The sequence below is a fragment of the Hemicordylus capensis genome, chromosome 5 (genome assembly GCF_027244095.1).
Source record: "Hemicordylus capensis ecotype Gifberg chromosome 5, rHemCap1.1.pri, whole genome shotgun sequence".
NCBI lineage: Eukaryota > Metazoa > Chordata > Lepidosauria > Squamata > Cordylidae > Hemicordylus > Hemicordylus capensis.
The window spans coordinates 244,479,733-244,504,817 of NC_069661.1; the positions used below are offsets into that span (position 1 = coordinate 244,479,733).

At 47.2% G+C, this 25,085-nt stretch overlaps 1 protein-coding gene across 6 annotated transcripts in view; it reads right to left on the reverse strand.

Moving 5' to 3' along the window:
• Positions 1-23,432: 23,432 nt before the first annotated feature.
• Positions 23,433-25,085, reverse strand: part of LOC128328437 (solute carrier organic anion transporter family member 1A2-like) — a 28,907-nt gene continuing 27,254 nt past the window's right edge. For 5 of the 6 annotated variants that reach the window (XM_053258425.1, XM_053258422.1, XM_053258423.1 and 2 more), the window contains one exon: positions 23,433-23,803. In XM_053258425.1, coding sequence (XP_053114400.1) covers positions 23,578-23,803 — 226 coding nt within the window. In that variant the 3' untranslated portion in view covers positions 23,433-23,577. The remainder of the gene's footprint in view (positions 23,804-25,085) is intronic. The other variant, XR_008309216.1, reaches the window with a different exon arrangement.

The window sequence follows — 25,085 nt, forward strand, 5'->3', positions numbered from 1 at the left end:
TTCATCATGGGATGTATAGGGGAAAAACATTTAAGGGTGTATATTCACCTGCTTTTTCTACTGGAATGTGCTACAGAAAGGTTGGTGTAGCTCATATGACACTGAAGAAAATGAGTCCCGGATTGGTGCCCTTCATATGCATGCCCAGTAAAACTAGATCTGCTTCAGTGTGTTGCAATCCATGTGACCATGGAGTGGTGTTGGCTGCATGGCTCTTTCCCACAAAAATGGCACCCCATCCCACACTCCCAGTTCTGCTCTGCAGTGCCAAACCAGACACACAGGGAATCCCTCTCTTCCCCACAAACCATTGTTCTCTGAAACAGGAGGTGTGCAGCAGGAAGCTCATTTTACTAAATTGAAGATATTTGCTCTGAAATATAAGCCTCAGCAACACCTCCACACATCAGTAAAATTGCAATTAGAGATGCTCAGGGAATCTGGCTTTACCAGATTCTTCCCCAGATTTCCTGGTTCTGTATTTAAGAGGCGAGCTGGTCTTGTGGTGGCAAGCATGAATGGTTCCCTTTGCTAAGCAGGGTCTGCCCTTGTTTGCATTTGAATGGGAGACTGCATGTGAGCACTGTAAGATATTCCCCTTAGGGGATGGAAAGAGCAGCTGCATGCAGAAAGTTCCAAATCCCCAAGATGGGACTGAGAGAGACTTCTGTCTGAGACCTTGGAGAAGCCGCTGCCAGTCTGTGTATACAATGCTGAGCTAGATGGACCATAGGTCAGACTCAGTATAAGGCAGCTTCCTATGTTCCTATTCTGGATATGGTTTCTGGATTGGAACACAGCTAGACAGAATCCAGATTAAGTCTGGAATCTATGGGGCCTTCTAGCTCAGTGCAGCCCAGATTTTGTACACTCCATGATCTGCAGCTGATCAGCTGGCTCTGTTAAGCTTTTCCCGGGTTGTGGAGAATGCAGCTGACCTGAATTATCTGTGTATTCCATTCTCAGTTGAATTCCAATTGGGTTGACTAATGGGATAGAAAAATATCTTGGTCAGTTTTTATCTTGCACATTGGCTTGTGTATCTTGTCAAAAAGGCAGATGAATATCAATAAATATATATATTTAAAAACCTACCCTATGTGCAGTGCCATAGCCACTATTGGAGAAGGGGGGACAAATGTTTCTGGGCCGCTGAGCACAGGGGTCTGCCATGGCACACCCCCACCCCCCGGCCGGGTACCATCTTGTCCCTCCTCTTCCTGCACCCTGCTAGTGAACAAAGCATTTGCCAGCTGAGACCATGAGGCACGGCCTCTTTCGCACTCTTTCCCAGTCAGCAAATGAAGTGCTGGTTGAGTGCTTTCTTTGATTGCCAGCTGAGAAGGAATGGGAGCGGGGCCGTGTAGTCCTTTCCAGGTGCTGGCCACACCCCCTGCATCTGACATCAATGCAGGGGGCGTGGCTGGCACACACGTGAAGGCAGCAGTGGGAGGAGGGGTTGGCAGCAGGAGCCTGTCCCTGGACTGCCAGCAAGCTCCCTATGCCGCTGCCTATGTGACTGCCAGAAATCATGGGCAAGATGCACTTTTCAGACAACAGCCGAATTCACACATAACAGAACCACAGATCCAATGGACCCGCGGTTCCGCACTCCTTCCTCCTGCTCTCTTGTCCAAATCTGGATGTAATGGAAAGCGTTCTCTTTGCAGTCAGTGAGCCTGCAGAGAGAAGGGAGACCTGGCTGTGAGGGCTTCCTTCTTGAATGAAGGACAGCCTGCACAGTCAATCATGCTGGAGTTGAGGGAGGAGCTTACTCCACAACTCCAGTTGGAGTTAATGCAGTCTGTCTTTCTGCATTCATATGTAATGCAGGCTGCATAAATCCTTGGGTTGTGGCAGTGAAACTCACTATGACCTAAGGGTTCAGACTGGAGTGCCAAATCTGAAACTTCAGTTTTGTCACCACACCTAACTCCAATTTCTTGCATTGGGACATAACATGTGTGGACCCGCTGGCCCATTGAGCTGTGGTTCTGCGTAACGTGCAAATGAGGCACAATCATACTGGAGGGAAAGTGTGTCTCCTTGCTCCTAGTCGGGTTCTACCTCACTTCTTTGCCTTGCTGCACCCTGATTGCTCAGCTCTTACCATATCCATGATAGCTAATGTCAGGGGATATGCTGAGGTGCTGATTAAATAACCATAATCAGTACAGTAATGCCAGAGGTGTTTGAATTTCACAGGGTTGTTGTTATTCATATTGAATATTTAATTATTTCTTCACAAACAGGACCGTGTGGTGTGCTGGCGGTAAGGTGTTGGTGACAGCTGTTGTTTTTCTACGTCAGATCTTTTCCCTATTGAGGACAGTTGCATTTTAACTTGTGGTTTGAAGCATTAGTGATGCAGTTCCTTAGATGGCCAGCAGATGCCACGGGTTGACATGAGCCCTGGGAAGAGGAGAGGAGGCAGGGATTGTGGTCAGTAGATCTTTGATGGTGGCTTGCCTTTCCAGAGGCCTGCCTGGTCCTCCTTGGAAAACAATGGCACTTATCTTAAGGGTAATTACAGACAAGTCAGTTCCCAGCCAGGCTGTAACAAAACAGTTACTGGGGAGAATCAGGAGCGAGGCTGAGCCACCCATTCCTGATAATGGTTGCTCTTTCCTCTGTCTTGCGAGGCGCACATTGAGGCAGGGAGTGTGGTCAATTCCCAGAAGAGGAGCTGCACAGCCCTTCTGATGCTGCCCAATCAGTGCTTCATTCTGGCTCTGACTGGCTGGGGCTTTCTTTCTCTGCCTCACTGGGAGTGAGGCAGGGAAAGAAGCCTCCAGCCAGACAGCACTGGAATGAAACACCAATCTGGCAGGAAAGGGCACACCTTGCGCTCTCAGCTGGTGAGTGCTTTGTTTGCTGTCTGGGTGCAGAAGGCGGCAAGGGGGTGCCCTGGCAGGCCCCCCCCCAGCCCCCAGAAGCCCAGAGATGCTCACCTCCTTCCTCCATTGTCCCCACTCCCCTGGTTTTGGAGTATGAGCAAGCAACCCATGGCATACAGATGGAAAATACATGTGTCAGATAACAGCTACAAAAGTGAAGAAATCACTCATCTCTACTTGCCACTGGGCTCTTTTAAGCAGACTCCCCCACTCCATACCTTATTAGGACCATGTAACCAGGCATGGCTCCAAAGGAAAAACACAAACTGTAGAGTCAGCATAAAATTAAGTAATAGTGCATCATCATTCCACAGTCCTCCTTTCTGTCGCATTGGCCAAGCTCTGCTGAGCCATTTCCAGATGGAAACCCTGATGCTGAAATGCAGGAGCAGTTTCCAAATACCTGCCAAAACATCAGTTGAAATCATGTAATTACATATTGTGGGAAGTTGCTCAGCCAAGCCGGAGATATTGGAGATATCCCATGAAATTGATTGCCAGGGAATTTAGAACCAACAAATGGAAGTGCTTTTTCACACAATGCATAATCAACTTGTGGAATTCTCTGCCACAAGATGTGGTGCAACAATTTGGATGGCTTTTAAGAGGGGTTTGGATAACTTCATGGAGGAGAGGTCTGTCAACGGCTACTAGTAGGAGGGCTATAGGCCACCTCCAGCCTCAAAGGCAGGATGCCTCTGAGTACCCGTTTCAGGGGAGTAACAGCAGGAGGGAGGGCATGCCCTCAACTCCTGCCTGTAGGCTTTCAGCGGCATCTGGTGGGCCACTGTGTGAAACAGGATGCTGGGCCTTGGGCCTGATCCAGCAGGGCTGTTCTTATGTTCTTAGAGCGGAGCCAGGAGGGCCATTTGGCTTGGGTCTCAAGCTCAAAGGGGACCCCAGACTTAGAGACATGTTACTTTTTTTGGCATTTGATATGTTTCATAACTTGTTTCTACATGTATTCCCCATGGATCAAATTGTGACACACACACTCTCAGCTTAGAGCTGCAAGTTTAAGCAAATAAGATATGTGATTTGGTAAGACATGTCGTTCTTTTGTTACCTGATAGAGATTTTGTCATATTAAAGAGTTCAAAATGTTCATAAATAAATGTTCACCATACCTCAAAAAGGACATTACAGAACTGGAGAAGGTGCAGAAGAGGGCAGCCAAGATAATCAGAGGCCTAGAGCACCTCCTTTACCAGGAGGGTCATCCCATGAAACTGATTGCCAAGAAATTTAGGATCGACAAAAGGAAGTAGTTTTTCACACAACACAAAGATAAATTTTTCTCACAACTCTAGAACCATGGGTCATCCTATGAAACTGAAGGCCAGAAAATGTAGGACCAACAAAAGGAAGTACTTTTCACACCATGCAAATTAATCTATGGGATTAATCTACAGGGTGGGTGATGGCCACTAGCTTGAATGGCTCTAAAAGGGACTTAGACAAATTCACAGAGGACAGGATTATCAATGGCTACTAGCCTGGTGGCTACAGGCCACCTCCAGCCTCAGAGGCAAGATGCCTCTAAATACCAGTTTCAGGAGAGAGGGCATGCCCTCACCTCTTGCCTGTGGGCGTCTCAGGGGCATCTGGTGGGCCACGGTGTGAAACAGGATGCTGGACTGGATGGGCCTTGAGCCTAATTCAACAGGGCTGTTCTCATATGTCTAAGTTCATATGTACAACAAAGGTCAGTTTTCTAACACATTGGACTTTTACACACAGCAGGCTTTACCGCGGGTTTACTGGGAGGCTTTACTGCAAACTCAAAGTTGTCCCAAAAAATCAACGCAAATAGTGGATTTTTTAAACCCTGGATATAAATCAGGCTACATTCTTAATGCACAGTGAAAAACCCGAATTGTATGTGAACTGCTCCCTGATAACTCGCAGGGAATTCGGGGTAAATCTGGCCAATATGTAGATGTACCCGCTCCATTCCAGAGGAGATGCGAGTTAAAGCACTTTAAAAGCCCAGTGTGAAAAACTTCATGGTGAGGTTAATACCCGTGATTTCAGGACATAGATGCATCATTGCAGCTCTATTCAGATTAATTTTTTTTTAAAGACACCTGTTGTACAGCAGTGAAAGTGGGTCTGGAATTCTTGCATCTGAATGTTACCCCCACCATCGTGCTGCTCACAGTTATGGCAGAATCATCTGATTAGCAAAACACTGTAATGATGCTGACACCCAAGGTTGCCAATCATGAAGGTGCCCAGCATCACAATTACAGCATTTGTTTGTTTTTCATTAAAACGGACAAATTTTTGTGGTTGGGGAAAATGGAAGTTGCAGTTCAACAATATCTGGAGGGCCAGGTTTGCCCACTCTTTGCACTAGTGAATAACTGCAAAAATTGGGCATCTCGTGTTACACTAGAGTAAACCCATTGTAACACAAGTTGTACCATGCTTGCTTTTACACAACTAGCGTAGTTGTGCAATTTACCTGCCTGCAAAGCTCCTAGGCTGACATACGACAGCTGGTGTGACTCCCCACAGTTTTCTGGCAAGGAGAGCCAACTCTACCACCAGAAGATTCCTTGCGGTTCTGCCAAGTTTCCCATTTTGGATTGACCCATGTAGCAGTTAGATTTGTCAGCTGTGGAAGCTCTAGACCAGGGATTGGGTCCCCAGATGTTATTGGATCCCCTACGTTGGGTCCCCAGATGTTATTGGATCCCCAACATTGGGTCCCCAGATGTTATTGGATCCCCAACATTGGGTCCCCAGATGTTATTGGATCCCCAACGTTGGGTCCCCAGATGTTATTGGACTTCAACTCCCATAATCCCTAACCAAAGGCCACTGGGGCTGTGGATTATGGGAGTTGAAGTCCAATCATATCTGTGGACCCAACATTGAGAATCTCTGCTCTAGACCACTATGCTCTAAACCACGAAACCATTTAAGGACATCTTTGTGCTAGCATGATACGATCATCCCATGCTGATATGAGAGGTATGCCTTACTGTATGTTCCCCAGTTCCATTTGAGACTTCACATCCAGCAAGGCATGCCGAGATGTAGGCTATTCTGTTCTCTCCACAAACAGGGTCCCACACCTTGGCTGAGCAACCACAACCACAATTGCAGTCTGCATACAAGTAGTAGTAGTAGTATTGTTTATTTCGGCCCAAGGCCAGCATACAGTCTGCATACAAGGTTGCTTCCTCATAGGAGAGTTGATCAATCCTGGAAAAATATGCAAAAGATGAGCAAGGAGTATACAAGTAGGGGTGTGCAAGCCAGCTCGGTTCAAGCTGATCTCGACATCAAGTTGGCCCGGTTTGAAAGATTCGGGGTCAAACCAGATGGGCCTTGGCAGGTCCTTGTTCAAACCAAACTAGGCCTGGTTCGAACCAAAACAGCTTTGAGCTCTACTGTTAAAGGGGAATCCAGTGAGAATTCCCCTTTACCAATGAAGGGGAGTGGGTAGGGGGATTCCCTAAAGGTAGGGCAGGTGGGAGGGGAGTAAACAATTACTTTTAAGTTGTGGCAGCAGCAGTGCTTTCTGTGGTGGGAAGAGAGAAGAGCCTCTAGGGGGTTAATTAGACGTACCCATTGCTAATCCCATGTGTGGCAACTCTCACGAGAGGTCACGAGCGAGGGGAGGGGGAGAAGAAATTGACGGTGGCGGGAAACAGAAGGCCAACTGAAAGGCCAGCGAATGGGTGGGCGGGTGGGAGGGAAAGCGGCAGTGGCAGCAGGCAGGAAGAGAAAGCAGTGGGGGAAAGAGAACGCGGCGGTGGGGAGAAGAGAAAGTGGCAGAGATGGGGGGAGAGAACATTGTGGTGGGGGGGGGGAGGAGAAGGCGTGGGGGAAGAAAGCAGCGGGTGGCTGGAAAAAGTGGCTGGCCAGGCAGCCAGCCAGATAGGAAAAAAAATTGGAGGGGGGAAGAGGGAAGTGGAGGGGTGAAGGGCTGAGAACGAGGGACCAAGAATGAGGGAGAACTAGAGACACAGATGCTCTGTGCTCAGGCCAGCTAGTCCAACATTAAAAATCTAGGATGCACCTGCTTTAAGTAACCTGCAATTTGACCCTAAACTGGTGTGAGTGCGGGTTTACCAATGTAGAAAGGAGAATTCTCTGTCCTTGCAAAATCCTCCAGATACGAAATGCCTAGAGGGGCAATGGGAGTTTCACCCATGCCACAGATGAGGTTTCCCACCAGCAGGAACACCCATATCACGGATCCGGCCTCTTTCTTGTCACCTTCTGGTAACAGAACAAAAAAATTTGTGTAAAGTTGTTCATGGATAAAGCTTTAACAGATTTTTCATCCATAGGTATTGAAATACGGATTATACTTGCATGCAATGATATATGTGTCTGGACTGAATCAAGAAGAAACTACCACAGCTAATTTTATTTTGTGTATTAAGAAGATCCTTCTGCCTTTCTGCCCAGCACTACATACACAAGGCCGTTCAGAACAGACCTCTTTGTGTGTGGCCTGTCTCCGGGGGACCCAGCCACTCCTTTGTGCTGCCTGCCCTCATCCCTGGCCAGGCCCTCATTAAATAGTACCCCACGGGCTGGACATCCTCCAACCCCCCTCTGCCTTTATTACCCCAATCCTTGTTGGCATCGGCTGCTGACTTTGCTCCCTTCTCAATCAAGCTCCCCTCACCCAACCACGATCCTGTCACTGGCCAATTGACATCAATTGACATCATCGGCCAGCACCACTTTCTGCTCCCCATCGATGGCTGCATTCCCGATGGCCACATCAATGACTGCTCTCCTGATTGTGGCTTGTCATTCCAAGTTGCTTCTCCCTCACCACACCACTTGTTGCTGCCATGCCCCCTTTTCTCAGGCACTGGTGCCTCGCTTCGGACCCCGCCCCCGGCTGGCTAGAAACCCCCTCCCAACTTTTTTTTAAATAGTGGCTGACATCTATTGGACGAGGAGAGCTGGTCTTGTGATAGCAAGCATGAATTATCCCCTTTGCTAAGCAGGGTCCACTCTGTTTGCCTCTGAATGGGAGACGAGATGTGAGCACTGTAAGATATTCCCCTCCGGGGATGGGCCCACCCTGGGAAAAGCACCTAAATGCTCGAGTGCAGAAGGTTCCACATTTCCTCCCTGGCATCTCCAAGAAAGGGCTGAGAGAAAGAGACTCCTGCCTGCAACCTTGGAGAAGTCGCTACCAGTCTGGGATAGACAATACTGAGTTAGATGGTCTGACTCAGTATAAGGCAGCTTCCTATGTACCATACTAACAAATGACTTACACAACAAAGTTGTGTACACACAAGTCAATCACATCACTGAACAAAATCACCAAGTTGTGCACTTGCCCCAAAGTCCCCAGCAAAATTAATGGATGAAGGAAGAGGCTCGCCAGCAAGGGGCCCACCACAGGCTGCCCACCTTGTAAATGTGCAGGCAGAAGGGTGTTTTGTGCAAACACCAGTCTGGTATGCAAGCTGCAGATTTAGTGCAAGAAGTTAGTGCCGTATCCTTGCACTTCTGCAGAATGTTTGCATGGGCGCTTTGTCAGTCTGGATGTCAGCCAGTTTTTTGTAGGGGGGGTTGCATTCCCCCACGTTTTAGAGCACTGGGAAGTTGCAGTGAAGCGAGGTAAGCAAAAAAATTTGGCGAGACTACAATTTGGAGACTAGGGCACTGACAGTCTGCATTCTCAGCAGGAAAATCCCTTAGAGCCATTAGGAATCTATTAGGGCCCATAAGTCCCTGGAGGCGAACCATCCTAACTGGTCCTCCACCTCGGCAGAGGTCCATCACTCTGCCGACTTTCCCTGGCATCAATATAGTAATATCATCACCAAACATTATAAACAATGAGCTTAAAAACAGCGATTACTTTTTGCTAGTCAAATAGACCTTGTGTTACGGTTTGTGAATGCTTTAATGGAGCTCTGTACAGAAAATGAACTGGGGGAGAAATAGTGTCAAAAACTATATTTCAGTCATGTCCATACCAGTTCACTTTCACACACTCGTGTAAATATAATAAGCAAACAGTACTGAGACTCACCTTCCCATCAGGGAACGAGGCAGTGCTATCAAACAACACCCCAAGGCCATGACGGTACAGCCAAGAGCAATTATGCGAGGTCTATGGAGTTTTGCTCCCAAGTAGCTCACAAAGGTTAGCAGCAGCAAGTTACCTTCACAAAGAGAGAATACAGAGCATGCTAAAGTTAAAGCATGACCAAGTATTGTGGATTTCAGGAGGAGAGTAGGCCATCCACCAGGATGACCAAGGCAATTTCGAGCTTACTCTAGCTATTAAGTGGCCCTATGGCAGGGCTGCACAACTTCGGCCCTTCAACTGTTGTTGGACTACAACTGCCATTATCCCTTGCTATGGGCCACTGTGGCTGAGAATAATGGGAGTTGTAGTCCAACAACAGCTTGAGGGCCAAAGATATGTAGCTGCCCTAAGCTAAGCAAAAATTAAAGTTGCCCTCACCTGTCACGCCCTTGCTCTCAGATAGAGGGGAGGAAGGGGATGCTGACAGCCCTTCAGCTGATGTAGGGGTAGCTGAGGGGCAGAGCCCGGCTGTTGGTTCCCAAGAGATGGCTGAGGCAGGTTCGGCTGATGTCTCAGAGCAGGCACAGCAGTCTGAGGCAGAGACAGGGACTGACGAACAGGAGGATGAGCTATGCAGGCAACCCCCACTGACTCCACAGCAGAGATGGGTCAGAAGGTGGCAGGCACATCTGGAATCCATCAGGAGAAGTAAGTGCTGATAAGCCTTGAATCCTTGCCAGCTAAGAGTTATCAGCTTGGACTATAAAGCACGTCTACAGCTTGCAGTTAGCCGCTGGAAGACAACGTACGTCATCCCTAGTGTCGACAGCCTTCAGCCTGAGCCAGAGAGAGAGCCGTTTCCAAGCTGTGTTTCACTTCTGCAACCCAGACTGGTCTTTTGTGAACTATCATCCTAGACTTCCCTACTGGGTGGCCAGATTGTTGACACCGCCCACCATCTTGTTTTATGCAATTGAGGGGACGGATGACGTTTCCTCCTCAAAGGGCTTCCCCCATTTATTTATTTATTGAATTTATATACTGCCTAATATCAAAATCTCTAGACAGTTTACAGAACTAAAACATCATATCAATTTAAAATACACAAAAAGACAAAATAGATAAAAACACATTAAAAGTTTGAAAATTGGTATCCGTTGAAGGCCTGGGAAAACAGGTGCGTCAGCCAAACATGTTGTGCACTCTTCTTTTGCTCTTTAATTATTTCTAGGCTACCGCTACAACACACATCAGTGTAGATTAAAAAACAAAAAACCAGACAAATTATCCCCACCTTGGGGGCAAAGCTATAATTGAACAAGATGGGAGTGGTGGGCAAATTATCATGGGGTCCTTGAAGGGTGGGCAACTGGGTGGGCAACAGCTTGCTCTTCACGCTCCCCCACACACTTCCCCAACTCACCAGCATGCTGTTGGATCCGGATCAGAGGTCTCATCTCAGATCAAAAAAGGTGAGCCCCCTCTCCAGGAGGGAGGTAAGTAGGTGGGAAGATGCATGCACACGCACGCACGCACACACACACACACACGCACACAAATATGCCTACTATGAATGTATGTATGTATAGGTGATAGATATATATGTGTGTGTGTTTAAATATATATATACCTAATACCTATACATACAGCGGAATGTGCACATGCAAGAATGTGTGTGAAACTGCCTGCACGGAGAGTGTCCGATATTAAGGCTCTCCACATGAGCAGTGTAGAGAGCCTAAGAGGGTTCTGTGGGGAGAGTGGGCTTGGCCTGCTCTCCTCACAGACAAGTAGGCAGCTCACCCTGGACGGCCATATTGGCCACCCACATGATTACCGGCTCCGTCATGGAGTTGGTTGGGGAGGCAGGGATTGGGGGCCGACTGGCCCCTGGAAGTTCCAGAATGTCCTGTGTGAGTGCATGGGGCATTCTGGGGAGCCCCCTGATGCCAGGAGGCTTGTTGTAGCCTCCCGGTCAGGGGTCTTCTCATGAGTCGCCATGGCGCAAAGCCACACTGCGGTGGCACACTATCAAAACAACTGGGTTAGCGGTGCACTTGCTCTGCTAACCTCGTTTAAGGGTGGGGGGAATTAAGCGGGCTTGCCAGTGGGAGCCGCCCGGCCGTAAGCGGGCTGGACTCCCTTAGTCCAGTTTCCACTGCACGTGTGAATAGCCTCATCATTTGCCTAGGAGTGAGAGAAAGGGCTGTTTTGTTTTTCACTAAGTCCATATAATTATTTTGTAGCAAAGACATAGGGGGAGGAGAAGGTGGGGGGGGTTACCCAGCTTCCCTTTTGCCCCATGACCCACCCCAATCTTGTTTTGCCCCCCTGTCCCTTTTCCAACCATTCTTTGATGGGATCATGTGTAACTAGTACCGGATCTGGCCTGATGCAGGCCAGCTCCAGCAATGGCTTTTCATCATCTGGATAGGCTAATGCAGGGCCAAGCAGGGTTGGCCTATCCATTAGGCACACTTGGGCAGTTGCCTAGGGTACCAAGCTGTGGGGGGTACCACTGCACCCGCCAGTCATCTGCTGTGTGGCCACCTTCTCTTCCGAACCTTCGGTGCACTCATTCGCCTGCCCAGGGACTCCTGCTGCTTGCTCAACATTTCTCATTTCGGGCGAAATATGGGAGTGGCAAAACCAGGGATGATTTTGAAGTGTACCAGAACATTCTAAAAATGTTCCAGGGCATCTTCTCACTGAATGGAGGGAAGCAAGTGATGTTTGGGTCTTTGGCAAATATTGAAGCAACAACAGTGATGCACAGCACTTTTCAGCAGCCAGTTGCTACTCATCCCACCCCACCCCACCCTGGGCTGAAAAATTGGCAAATCCCTCCAGCACAGTGTTTACATTCCAAGAATGAGGCAGATAAAATGAAAGGCAGCATTTTGATTCAGACTTCGGATAAAACCCTTAGAAAGGCTGAGGTGGAGTTGTGAGCCAGACATTTCAGAGCAATGGAAAATCTTAAGCACATGCATACCCATTTCAAAGCTTCCACTGATAACTCCAACCCGTGAGGCAGAGACCTTGAACCGACGTTCAATCTGTGTAAGCATGCTATTCATGTAAGACCCGGACATGGTCTTAGACCGGTAGGCAAAAAATAACACCAGTAGAAATACCTAGAAGAGAATGAAGAAAAGCCCGTGGCGCTGCACTGTGGTGACTCACAAGGAGACCCCCAACAAGCCTCCCAGCCTCAGGGGCCTCCTCAGAATGCCCCGCATACTAGTAATCATGTGGGCAGCTGATCCGGCTGCCCAGGGCAAGCTCCCTGCTCGTCTGCAGGGAGAGCAGGCTAGGCTCTACACACAGACCGTGTGTAGAGCCTCTGTAAATAGTAGTAGTAGTAGCAGTAACATCTCAATACCTTTAGCTTGGACATACAACAGAATATAGTTGGCTTCTTAGCATCTTTAATTTTGCTCACTGCTGTAGCCATGGAGTCTTCCTTGTAGTTTTTCTATGTCCTTTTGAAAGAAAACAATGGACATTTGGTTAAAGTTTTTAAAAAATCGAATTATTATTATTTCTTGTTTACACAGTCAGACAGGTGTTATTGACTGGTTTGTTTTATCCAGACATTGAGTCCTTCCCAAGGACCTGGGATGGCTGAATTTCATTGTCAATGGTTATAGATATCATCGCAGAATATAGGCTGTTCCCAGTAAAGCTGCTTTTTGTAATTGGCTGATGGTGATTTCTGTGGCCCCTATGGTGTTGAGGTGCTCTTCAAGGTCTTTTGGGACTGCACCCAGGGCGCCAATTACCACTGGGATTATTTTGGTCTTTTTCTGCCACAGCCTTTCAATTTCAATTTGCAGATCTTTGTATTTGGTGATTTTTTTCTATTTCTTTTTCTTCTATTCTGCTATCCCCTGGTATTGCTATGTCGATTATTATTATTATTATTATTTTACACAGTCAGACAGGTGTTATTGACTGGTTTGTTTTATCCAGACATCGAGTCCTTCCCAAGGACCTGGGATGGGTGAATTTTATTGTCAATGTTGTTGCTGTTGTTATAGATATCATCGCAGAATATAGACTGTTCCCAGTAAAGCTGCTTTTTGTAATTGGCTGATGGTGATTTCTGTGGCCCCTATGGTGTTGAGGTCACGGTGCTCTTCAAGGTCTATTATTATTATTATTATTATTATTATTATTATTATTATTATTAGGAAGATGAGAGAGGTGGAGTGAGATCTTGCTGGTGCCACTAGTTCTGTCAGAGCGAGCACTTAGTCGTGGCTCGTTTTATCAAACAGTGTTTGCTCTTAATGTTAGGGCAGGGAGAAAGACCAATATCACTGTCAGGGATCTGCCTCCTTAGAAAAGTGGAGATTTGCCCCTCGCATTGCAAAACCTTGGCTCACCTTGTATCACTTCTTTGAAACATCTCTAGACACTGAAACAAAAGCATTTAAATTCCTTTAAAATGCGGGGGGGGGGGGCGGACAGCCACTTTCTTGGATGATTGCTAAGCTTTCCTGCAGGCAGTGGTGCAGTTAGGTAATTTTCAGCCTCTGGACCTAATGGCCTTCAATGCTCCCCACCCACCCCCCAGACCCCGCCCCACCAGTTAGAGAGCAAGTAATGTGGATGACTTCACCTGTGAGACATGCAGTGCATATCCTCTCCCTCCACTCTTGTGTGTGTGAGAGAGAGATTCACATGCATGCGGAGAGCTGTAGCCCACCTAATCAAGAATATCTAAGCGGTTTACAACCAAAGAAAGCTAACAACACAAGCCAATTAAATGCAGAATAATTACTAGTACTGTCAATATTTATATGCCTCTTATCATTATAAGTTCACAAAGTAGATTACATAGAAAAATAAATAAGATAAATTTAATAGATGAATAATAGATGAATGAATAAGCCGAGAGTGGAATGTGGGCAGTCTGGCCAACTAAACTCAAGGCCAGCAAAATGCAAGGTTTTGGCTTAGCTAGAGCGTGCCTGAGTCTAGCCTACACTTGCCAAATGATCACTTTTGCCACAATCAAAGATCTGGCATCACTTAATATATCTCAATCAATCTGTATTGTTACAGCACTGATCTAATATATCTGCAGTGCACCTTACTGAATTGTTTCTGAATTGTTTCTTACTGAGCTTTCTTCTTTAAATAACTAATAAATTCCTTTGTAGGGAACTTTGACAAAAATAACAGAAAAACCATTTGAATGTGTATTTTCTATTTTTCATACCCCTTAATGCTTTCTAAAAATATTTCTGAAAGCTCAACCTTAGGAATCAGCACAATAACTGTTGCTATTAATTCACACCCACATGATTTAATAGGCTTCAGTACCAGCTGCTTGTTTTCAACCCTAAAGAAAATATGTTGCTCTTTTAACATACAGGTTTTCACAGTAACAAAACAAAACAGCTATTACAGCAGGAAAACATAGAATTATACTCTTCCAAACCTAATTGCAATATCTGAAGATATGAGTGGAGGTTTGTTTTATATTCCACAATGTGACAAATCCAAACCAATATTTACAGAAGCTATTTTGTTCGGTCATAATTCCCCTTTCCTATGGGAAAAGGGAAATGCAACTTGAGAATTGAGGCAAGGGTAGAAAACAGAGTTAACACATTATAGTTAGGAGTAAGTTCCATTACAGAACTCAGTTCCTAGTAATCCACTTTATAGGGGGCTCTACAATACAAACTACCGGAGACAGAACTAAATATACTTATATATTCATGGTGTCCATTGAACAAGGGGGTGCAAACATCCCAGGCTTGGAGGGTCAAGGGGCCAGGGAATGGGGAGGCCAGCCTGCCGAGAAGCCCACACACCACAGCCGCCACGGGTAAATAGAGGGTGAAGTGTGGTGGGGCGGGGCTTAGAAGTAGGGGGTGTGGCTTCAGCACTGGGGCGCACGCACATTAAGTGTGTGTAGTGGAGCCCCCAAAACAACCTTGTCCCTGGGCCTCTGGGAGCCTCCCTACGCCACTGCATATATGTGTCCTGTTTATGACATTTATATCCTGCCCTTCCTCCAAGACGCTTAGGGTAGTGTATATGGTTCTTCTTCACCACTTTTATCCTCACAGCAATCCTGTGAGGTAGGTTAGGCCGAAAGACAGCAGCTGGGCTAAAGTCACTCATAGGAACATAGGAAGCTGCCATATACTGAATCAGACCATTGCTCTATCTAGCTCAGTATTGTCTTCACAGACTGGCAGCAGCTTCTCCAAGTTGCAGGCAGGAATCTCTCTCAGCCCTATCTTGGAGAAGCCAGGGAGGGAACTGGGAACCTAGATGTTCTTCTCAGAGCGGCTCCATTCCCTGAGGGGAATATCTTACAGTGCTCACAGATCAAGTCTCCCATACATATGCAACTGGGTGGACCCTGCTTAACTAAGGGGACAAGTCATGCTTGCTACCACATAAGTGGCATGGCTGAACATTGAAACGAGGTGCTCCCCATCCTAATCCAACACTATAACCACTGCCCCACATTGCCTCACAAGTGTTCAGTTTCATAGGGTATTGACTGCAGAGGTGGGGGTGGGGAAGGAAATGCAAATTCCCATTTTAGCTGTGGCATTGCCGGAGGACCAGCTGCTGCCAGTCTGAGTTGAATCTTGTTCATTTCAGTGTCTCCTTATGAGTTGAGGCTACAATCCTACACTCACTTAACTTGGAGTAAGTCCTGTTAACCACAAGGGGGGCCTACTTCCAAGCAGACTTATATAGGACTGCATTGTATTATAAAAAGAAAGACTTCTTTAAAAAATAAAACAAAAACCTAATTGTTCTTGGGAAGAAAAGGGCATGATTGAGCTTAATGATCAAAAAGGGGATTGTGAGCCAGTCAGGCCCTATCGGCCAAAGCAGCAAATCTTTGCAATGCCCCTGATCCTGTGGGGAAAGAAAAGGACCAAGGCTGGGCTGTTCACCTTAAAATAAAAATAAAAATATCAAAGAAGGTTCAATTACCCCCTCATAGGTTCTTCAGCAATGGGTGTCTCTCTCTCTCTTCCTACACCCCAAGCAGAAGCAACCAGCTCAAAATGGTCTTCTCCCTCTTCCTTGTGCACACAAACCCACCCACTCACCCCCTGCAAACCACCTTCACAGTCCAAGCAGAAACAATCTCTTTGCTCACCCCCCAATAGCACCTTCCAGCAGATGAAGCTCTGAGTCCAGCCACTTGGTGAGAGATGTTCTAGTGGGTGTCTTGGGGGAGAGGAGAGCAGAGGAGAGGAGCTGGATGAAGGTGCCTCAGGGGCCACCTGCAGTTCTGCCCACAGCTGAGCTGATCTGTCGCCCATCTTCACTGAGACACTACCTGGATTTCTGCTTGGAGGTCTATACTAAAAGGTACCACTGCCTGTAGGGTTATTCTCACCACCAGGGTCTTCTTCTTCTTCTTCTTCTAAACAAGCGGCACATTTTTTTCATTTCTTAAAATGAGGAATCAGAATTTCATCAGTCCTGAGAGAATTTTTTGCCTTCAGGAGGTGCTTGTGGACTGAAAAGTTATCTTTAGGTGGTTTGCATAGTAAAGGAATGAGAAGATGGTTCCTTGCCCCAAAGGGGCTCGCAGTCTAAAATGAAACGCAAGGGCGACACTAGTAATAGCCACTGGGAGGGCCCCTCTCCCAGAGGGGTCTTAGATCCCCACTTCCAGAGGGATGATATGCAGGGGCTGAATAGGGACAGTTCCACTCCCCCTACTAAATAAGAGAGCCCTCATTTTGAAATGAAATGAAATCAAAAATATTAAGAGTTTAATGAAATAGATATTGAGGTGCTTCACATGACACGTGTGAAACGCCTGATGGGGATCTAAGACCGCTCTCTGCACAGACGAGCAGACTCTCATAGCTGGGCAGCTGGATCGGCTACCCACATGACTGCCAGCTCCATCATGGAGACGGCAGAGGCTGCGGGGATTGGGGGCTGCGCAGCCCCCCGGAAGTTCCAGGGTGCCCCACACACTCACAAGTCATGTTTGCTACCACAAGACCAGCAATCCTCCCATAGACCATCTTGATCTCCTCCCATTCTGATCTCTGTCCACAGCCTGGCTTAAAACGCTTGGAATTCTCCTCTAAGCAGTGTCCCTGATCATGCAGCAGGGAACCAAGGACTGGCACTAAATTGGTAGATAGAGATACAGCAGCAACTCTCAACTTGAGCTCATTGCACTCCACATTAGCTCCCCCATGTCCACAGGACTGTAGCCAGCATTGGGGCTATTCAGACGATCGGCAAAAATCGGGCTAGGAGAGCCTAGCCTGATTTTTGCTGATCGTAAGAACCACAGGGCTCGCAGCCGAGCCCGGAGGTTCTAGAGCGGGTAACCCACTCGAGAACCCCTGCCTTAAAACCAGGTTTGCAGAGCGAGCACTTCACAAACCTGGTTTTAATTATCATGAGTAGCTGCGGTGAGCCTTCATGCCGCACCTACTCATGAGTAGGGAAAAGCTGCCTCCCTACTCCGGGGGTCTCCCCAGTATGCCCTGTGTGCTCACGCAGGGCATACTGGGGCTTCTGGGGGCCGCATGGCCCCCGAGCTCCCCAGCCCCCACCGGCTCCGTCTTGGAGCCAGCAATCGTATGGGCGGCCAATCCGGCCACCCAGGGTTCCCTCCCCGCTCACAGCCCCAAACCAGGTCTCACAGATCATGAGACCCGGTCCATTAAGTGGTGGGGATGAATGTCCCCTGGCCACCAGTGTCCCCCCAGAGCATTCAGCTGGCAAACAAAGTATTCACAGGCTGGAAGAGGCCAATGGGTCGCATGCCCATGCCCTGATGCCAGCAATGCCCCTGACACCACCAGCACATCAGTGTACTTTTGACACCAGCATAAGGGGTGTGGCCGGCATCTAGGCACGGATATGGTGCCCATCATCCTCTCCCAACCAACATGTGCTTCACTGAACTGCTCGCCAACTGAGTCTTCCTTTCTTCCCCTCATGCAGTGTGAAGCAGAGAAAGGAGGCATCCAGTCCGTGAATGCAGAGCTCATCAGTTGGAAGAGGCTGAGAAGTGGCGCATTGCCGGGACAGGGTTATAGTTAGCAGGAATGAGAGGTAGGAATGGGGAAATGGCTGAAGAATACGTGACTGGCAACAGAAGTTCTGTAGATACGCCGCTGATTAGGAAAACAGATGGAGACACTCTGATGAGAAGATAGATGAGACGATAGTCCCAGCCCCTTGATAAAGAAATTACAGGTGGACAGCTACACGTCTGGTACTGTAAACGTTGCGCAAACAGCTTGGCATAAGAAAAGCACAGGATGGAAAGTTACTGAAACATTGGGGCAGAGATCCCAGACTGTTGTAGAAGGATAGTCGAATCGGCAAGATTCTTGAGGATGACCATTGGAAACAGCGTGTGCAGAGCCTCGGTTCCCGCCTGCACTTGGCTGGGTCGGTCACCCAGTACAAGCGGATGTAAGTATAATTGCATAGATCTATTTATTAGGGGATGTAACCCTGATATTGGATAAATCAAGCGTTTGCATTGAAAGGAATTCCTGGGTTGTGGTCTCTTCACTGCTTGCTCCCTATCCATGCTCCCTATCCATGCTCCCTCAAGTTCAACTGGGCTTTATATTTATATTTTAATAATAATAGTACAATATTATTAGTTTTAATTGTGGTGGGGAATACCAATACACCAATATATGGGGGGGGGCAGTAGTGAACAGAGCAACGGCTTATTGAAATGTGAATGGAGATTTTGCGTGACGTGTTACCCATATGATGAGTCTGTTTAAGAAAAATGAGGTACCTGAGGGTGATCGGCCGGCTCTACCTGATGTGCTGATTAGACAGATTTCTCTGCTCATGACAGTGTGTGAATCCATAAGGCAAGACCTGTGGCTCCCAGTGATGAAAAATATGGAGCTTAAGTAGAACAAGTGTTTCAATGATATCACGAAGAGCATAAGGTTAGTGCTGTTAAATATCAATTCCCTGATGCAGTGCATTTGATTAAAATGACCATGGTTGACCATGGGGAGAGAGTGAGAGTGAGAGTGAGAGTGAGAGTGAGAGAGAGAGAGAGAGAGAGAGAGAGAGAATATAAAAATAAAGTGCGCTGTCAAGTCGATTTCAAATTCTGGCACCCACAGAGCCCTGTGGTTGTCTTTGGTAGAATACAGGAGGGGTTGACCATTGCTCCTGTGCAGTATGAGATGATGCCTTTCAGCATCTTCCTCTATCTCTGCTGACTGATAGAATACCAGTGGGGATTCGAACCGGCACCCTTCTGCACGTTAGTCAAGCATTTCCCTGCTGTGCCACTTAAGGTGGCCTGATAATTTTTTAAGAAACACACACCTGAAAACTCATCTTTTCGCCCAAGCTTTCTCAACTTTCTGAAATTGTCTGTTTAAATTGTATGGTTGATTGTAAACTCTTAATTGGTTTTAACTTTTATATATGTTTTAATTGGTTTATGTTAACTGACCAGAGACGATAGTTTGGGTGGTACAGAAGTTTGATGAGTAAGGAAAGAAAGAAAGAAAGAAAGAAAGAAAGAAAGAAAGAAAGAAAGAAAGAAAGAAAGAAAGAAAGAAAGAAAGAAAGAAAGAAAGAAAGATGGCTTTTAAAGAGCCTTGACAAATTCATGTAGGCAAAGTCCATCAGTGGCTACTAGTCTTGGGGGATGTTCACATGACTGCATGCATGGTCAGTGGCTGGGTGGGAGGCAGGGTTCAACCTAACTTCCCCCAAATGACCGCTCTCAGCCTGGGTGGTGCACATGACCAGTGCTGCCGAAAGCAGTGTGGATGAATCTCCACGGGAACTCATTGTCCTGGCCGCTGTGAATCTTACAATGCTCTGCTTAACATGCATGATGCATTGTGGGATTCCCCCAAGAGACAGGTGCTCTAGGCGCTGATTTCTGCATGCGACCAGGATAGTAACAGCCTTGTTCACACATGAAACCTTAGCCTGGGTTAAGGGAGAACTCACTCCCTTAATCTTGGCTAACAGCAGGGCCAAGAATTGGGGCTAGGTGGTTCTGCCCCACTGGGATCGGGCATGATCCCAGCAGTTCTCATGTGGATGTTCTCACATCCCTAGCCTGGGTTAGGCTGTACATGAGAACAACCTTTTGATGGCTCCAGGTTGAAAGCCCCTGAGCACCAGTTGCTGGGGAGCAACAGCAGGAGAGGGGGCATGCCTTCATCTCCTGGTTGTGGGCTTCCCAGAGGCATCGGGTGGGCCACTGTAATAAACAAAATGCTGGACTAGGCAGGCCTTGGTCCTGATCCATTAAGGATCTTATAAGGACTATTTGCTCCTGAACCTGATTGTCTCAGGAAGATTGTGAAGTCATTCACACAATCAAAATCTGTTCTACCCGGGTTTGGGAGTTGAGCTCCCAATTTTTGGTTGTGTGGAAGAGGAAAACCTGGGTAGAAGTGATTGTGTGGTTCAACTATAGTGTCAGAGCTGGGCTAGTAGGAAAAAGCTGAGGGGATGGAGGGTGGTAAGGTAATGGAGCAAGGGGGAAAGTTTGACTCCTTTCACCAGCAAACACCTTTTTGTAGTGGACACAGCAGTGTTCTCTGTAATAATGATTCCCAGATGTTGTTGACTACGACTCCCAGAATCCCCAGCCAAAGGCGATTGCCGCTGGGGATGCTGGGAGTTGTAGCCAACAACATCTGCAAATTCTTGTTATCAGGGATACTGGTATATGCAAACACAGCAGATATGAGTACAAATAAATGCAGCTGCCCCCATCATGCCTCATTTGCCAAGAGTTTAGATTTGAAGTGGCGACTGTCATGGAACAGGAGGGCACAGGATTTTCCCCAAGACAAAGGTCAAAAAACAAAACCTATAAACACTGAATAGACTGCCGTTATCCTCTCTGTTTATCAAGTAAGATTCCCTTATTAAAAAGAACAGCTGACATCCTGACTTAATTTCTCAGTAGTACTACTCAGGGAGTAATCTAAAGAACTACTACATTTCAGTGTGACTCCATCTAGTAAATGTTGTCAAGATGTCAGCCATCATCAACAGCACCACTAATTAAGAAGAACATAGCAGCCTGCCAAATACAGAGTGGGACCACTGGTCCATCTTGCTCAGTAATGTCTAAACCAGGGTTTCTTAACCTTGGGCCCCAGATGTTGTTAGACTACAACTCCCATCATCCCCAGACATGGCCTTTGTGGCTTGGGATGATGGGAGTTGTAGGCCAACAACATCTGGGGGCCCAAGGTTAAGAAACCCTGGTCTAAACAAACCGGCAGCAGCTTCTCCAAAGTTACCCAAACAAAAAAAGGGGATCACAAAAGATGACCAAAAACAACCCAAAAATAAGTGAACAAAAACCAAGAGGAACACTAGTGGAATAAATTGTCTAATGAGAATAACATTCTGATGTCACAGATAGCCATGCAAACTGTTCATGATGAATGTAATCGCTATTCATTCGAAATTGTTCTCCAGTAATACATATGTATAAAAAAATATAATGATACTGACATATCAAGAATCCTCTATAATAAAACCCCTGTGTGTGCGGCCGTGCCGCCCGTGTCGTTTTCAGCTGTTCTGGGCATGCGCGGAGCGCATGCACAGAACGGCCGAAAAAGATACGGCCGCCCAGGCACGGGCGGCCATGTTGGGTCCCGGTCCGGACCTCTATACCTGGAAGCAGCGGCGATGCAGCAGCAAGAGGCGGCGGCGACTGGGGCTGATGCCGGCCGCGGTGGGGTGACAGGGCCCGATGGTGGCGGTGGCAGCCGTGACGGGGAAGCGATGACGGCGGCGAGTGGAGCCCATGGCGGTGGCGGCGGCGGCGGCGGGCCGACGGTTGGGGGTTGTGGGGCCGGCCCAGCAGCGGACGGCCAGACCACAGTGGTCCCCAATGCCAGAAGCAGAATGTGGGAATGGGGGGAGTGGTGGCAGTCTGGCAGCTGGGCACAACGAGGGACAAGCGGCGGCCGCGGCCACGGCAGGTCGCGTGGCGTGGTGGGCCCACCGCGGCCGGCATCGGACCCAGTCGCCGCCGCCTCCTGCTGCTGCTGCTTCGCCGCCACTTCCAAACTGAACTGCTTGCCGACGGGAGGAGGAGCGGCGGGCCGTAAGGGGGGGAATGCAGGGGGGAGGGCAGGGGGAGGGGGAAGGGCAAGAGAGAGGGGGAAGGGGCCAGCCTGGGCGAGGGAATAGGAGAAACGGCAGCGGCGGGACCAGCCCATGTCTGCACAACCCTACTAGTGCCCGTTATCTTAACGGGCTAAAAAATTCTAGTATACAATAATAATCCAGAATCTTTACTGGTGACAAATAGTCATGAAATAGAAGCAGGTAGCATGATGGAATCTACAAAACAACAAAGTCACTGTGTTTGCCAGGCTGGATCAAGTCTGGATGAAAAACAAAAGCTGTGGTGTAGGAGATGGAAAGGAACAGTAACGGCCGTATCAAACTTCCTTCAGACTCTTCCCATAAGAACTTCACAGCTGGTAAGAAGTATAAAGGCACATGCTGCTTTGTGAAAATCTTGCAAACTTACAGAAGATACATGAGGTATAAACCCATGCTGCTTTGTGAGAAACTCGCAAACTGGACCTTCTGTGAGCATGCAAGTTTCTCACAAAGCAGCATGGGTTTATACCTTATGTATCTTCTGTAAGTTTGCAAGATTTTCACAAAGCAGCATGTGCCTTTATACTTCTTACCAGCTGTGAATTTCTTATGGGAACAGTCTGAAGAAAGTTTGATACGTCCATTACTGTTCCTTTCCATCTACTACACCACAGCTTTTGTTTTTCATCCAGACTTGATCCAGCTTGGCAAACATAGTGACTTTGTTGTTTTGTAGACTTTACCATGCTACTTGCTTCTACTTTATGATTGTTCAGACACAATGACTATATTGTTTTGTAGACTCCATCATGCTACCTGCTTCTATTTCATGACTATTTTTCACCAGTAAAGAGTCTGGATTATTATTGTATATTCATGATATGTCAGTATCATTATAATTTTTATGGATTACTGGAGAACAATATAAATATAAATATAAATATTAAATATAATTTTTTTTATGTATTACTGGAGAACAATTTCGAATGAATAGCGATCACATTCATCATGAACAGTTTGCATGGCTATCTATGACATCAGAATGTTATTCTCATTAGACAATTTATTCCACTAGTGTTCCTCTTGGTTTTTGATCACTTATTTTCGGGTTGTTTTTTGTCTCCAAAGTTACCAGCAGGAGTCTCTCTCAGCCCTGCCTTGGAGATGCCAGGGAGGGAACTTGAAACTTTCTGCATGCAAGCATGCAGATGCTCTTCCCAGGGTGCGCCCCTCAGCGCTCACACATGTCTCCTGCTTATCAAAGGGGACAATTCATACTTGCTACCAGCTCTCCTCCTAGGTTTCGAGACCAGCTCTCCTCCTGGGTTTCGGTCTGGGAAGCATGGCCCATAGCAATGATGCAAGTAGACATTCGGCTGAAAAACTCGAGGCTACCATTTTTGGTTAGAAAGTAAAACTGCATTTACTTTAAAGAAAAAGTTCACATGGCCTTTAGCCTTAAAAGGAAGGAAACACTTCCAAAACTGTCAAAAGGCATAAGAAGTAGAAAAATGCAGCACTTCATTAGCTTCCGTCAGTACTTCAGTCTGTGTTTCCACAACCAGTTGCCTCTTGATGTAACCTGGTACATGGCTGGGCTTCAGATATGTCCTTCGGTTCAGCTGCTCCATTCTCCTCTTCTTTGGCTTCCAATTCTATGTTCTCGCTTGTTGGGTTCTTTAACCGTTTCTTTAAAATGAGGAGTATAAACACACAAGGGACAAAGGACAATCCATGGAGGACGGATGACATACCCAGGTACAGCAATCTGCAATACAATTTGAACTGCATTCAGAGGTGCACCTAGGTAATTTTGGAGCCTGGACCTTTGGAGCCCGCCCCACTTGCTGGAGCCCCCTCCCTCCACTGCAAGTTAAGCATCATTCACAAACACAAATACAAACACACACAAACACAAACACACACCCCGTAACACTCACAGTATTTTTAACACATGGGTTCTTGAGGGCACAAACAGCAACTGAACTCACAATAATGTAAGAATATAAAGCAGGTATGCAAATATGCATTAGCAGAAACATTTAAACTTGTACCTTATCATATTCCCATCCCACAGATTCCTTTCCCCACTCCTGTCTGTCTCTCAAGCACAGGTCACAGTCACACTTGGCTGCCTAGCACAATGCGGGCCAGCAGCAACCACACCACCCAGGACAGTATAAAGAGGATTTGGGGGGGCCCAGGGGGTGTGGAGACCCTGGACCTCAGCCCCCAAGTCCAGGGGTAAGAGCACCAATGACTGCATCAACAAAGAAAAGCCACAAATCACAGGCCACATATGCATGTGACACAAAACCAGAGGTGAAAGGGCCTCTGGTTTCAATTTATGTACATCCAAATGTGGGCAACTGCAGTTACAGCAGCAAATGGACCCGCAGTTTCCCTCCCCAGACTGATTTGTGCCTTCGTTTTGTAGTGAGGTTTGCCACCTGGACTTCTGGTTCTGTGGTGCCAGTGTTTTATCATCGTCATCATCATCTGAACTCAGCACCGCAGACTGGCAGTTTTGCAACTGGAGTTAAGGGAGGAAGCTCCTCCCTCACTCTGGCTGCTATTGGCTGCCAGGGCTGTCCTTCAGCCCAGAAAGAAGCCTAGGCAGCCAGTTCTCCCTCCTCTCTGCAGTCTCCCTGGCTGCAAGAGGGAGCTCTCCGTGACGTCTGAATTCGGACAGGAGTGCAGGGGGAGGAGGGAGCGGTTCTGCATTATGTGTGACCGTGACCACTATATCTCGCAGTTCCAGCATTCAAGCGAGGACCTTGTTCTTTCCATGGAACATGGTTTGGGTGAGAGCTCTGCCTTTTTGTTAATATGCATCTCTACCCATAGCCCCATTCACCAATTACCCTAACTTAGATCTCCGACGCAACAGCTTGTATAAATGGCAAATGTTTTGGATGAAAAACTATCGTACTGATGTTCAATATCATTTTCATTACAGCAATTTTGCAATTTTAAGAAGTATTAACTTGCTGAGGGAAAAGTCACTTGGGGAGATGATTTGGAGCAGGGTAAATAAGAGCAGAGAGCCC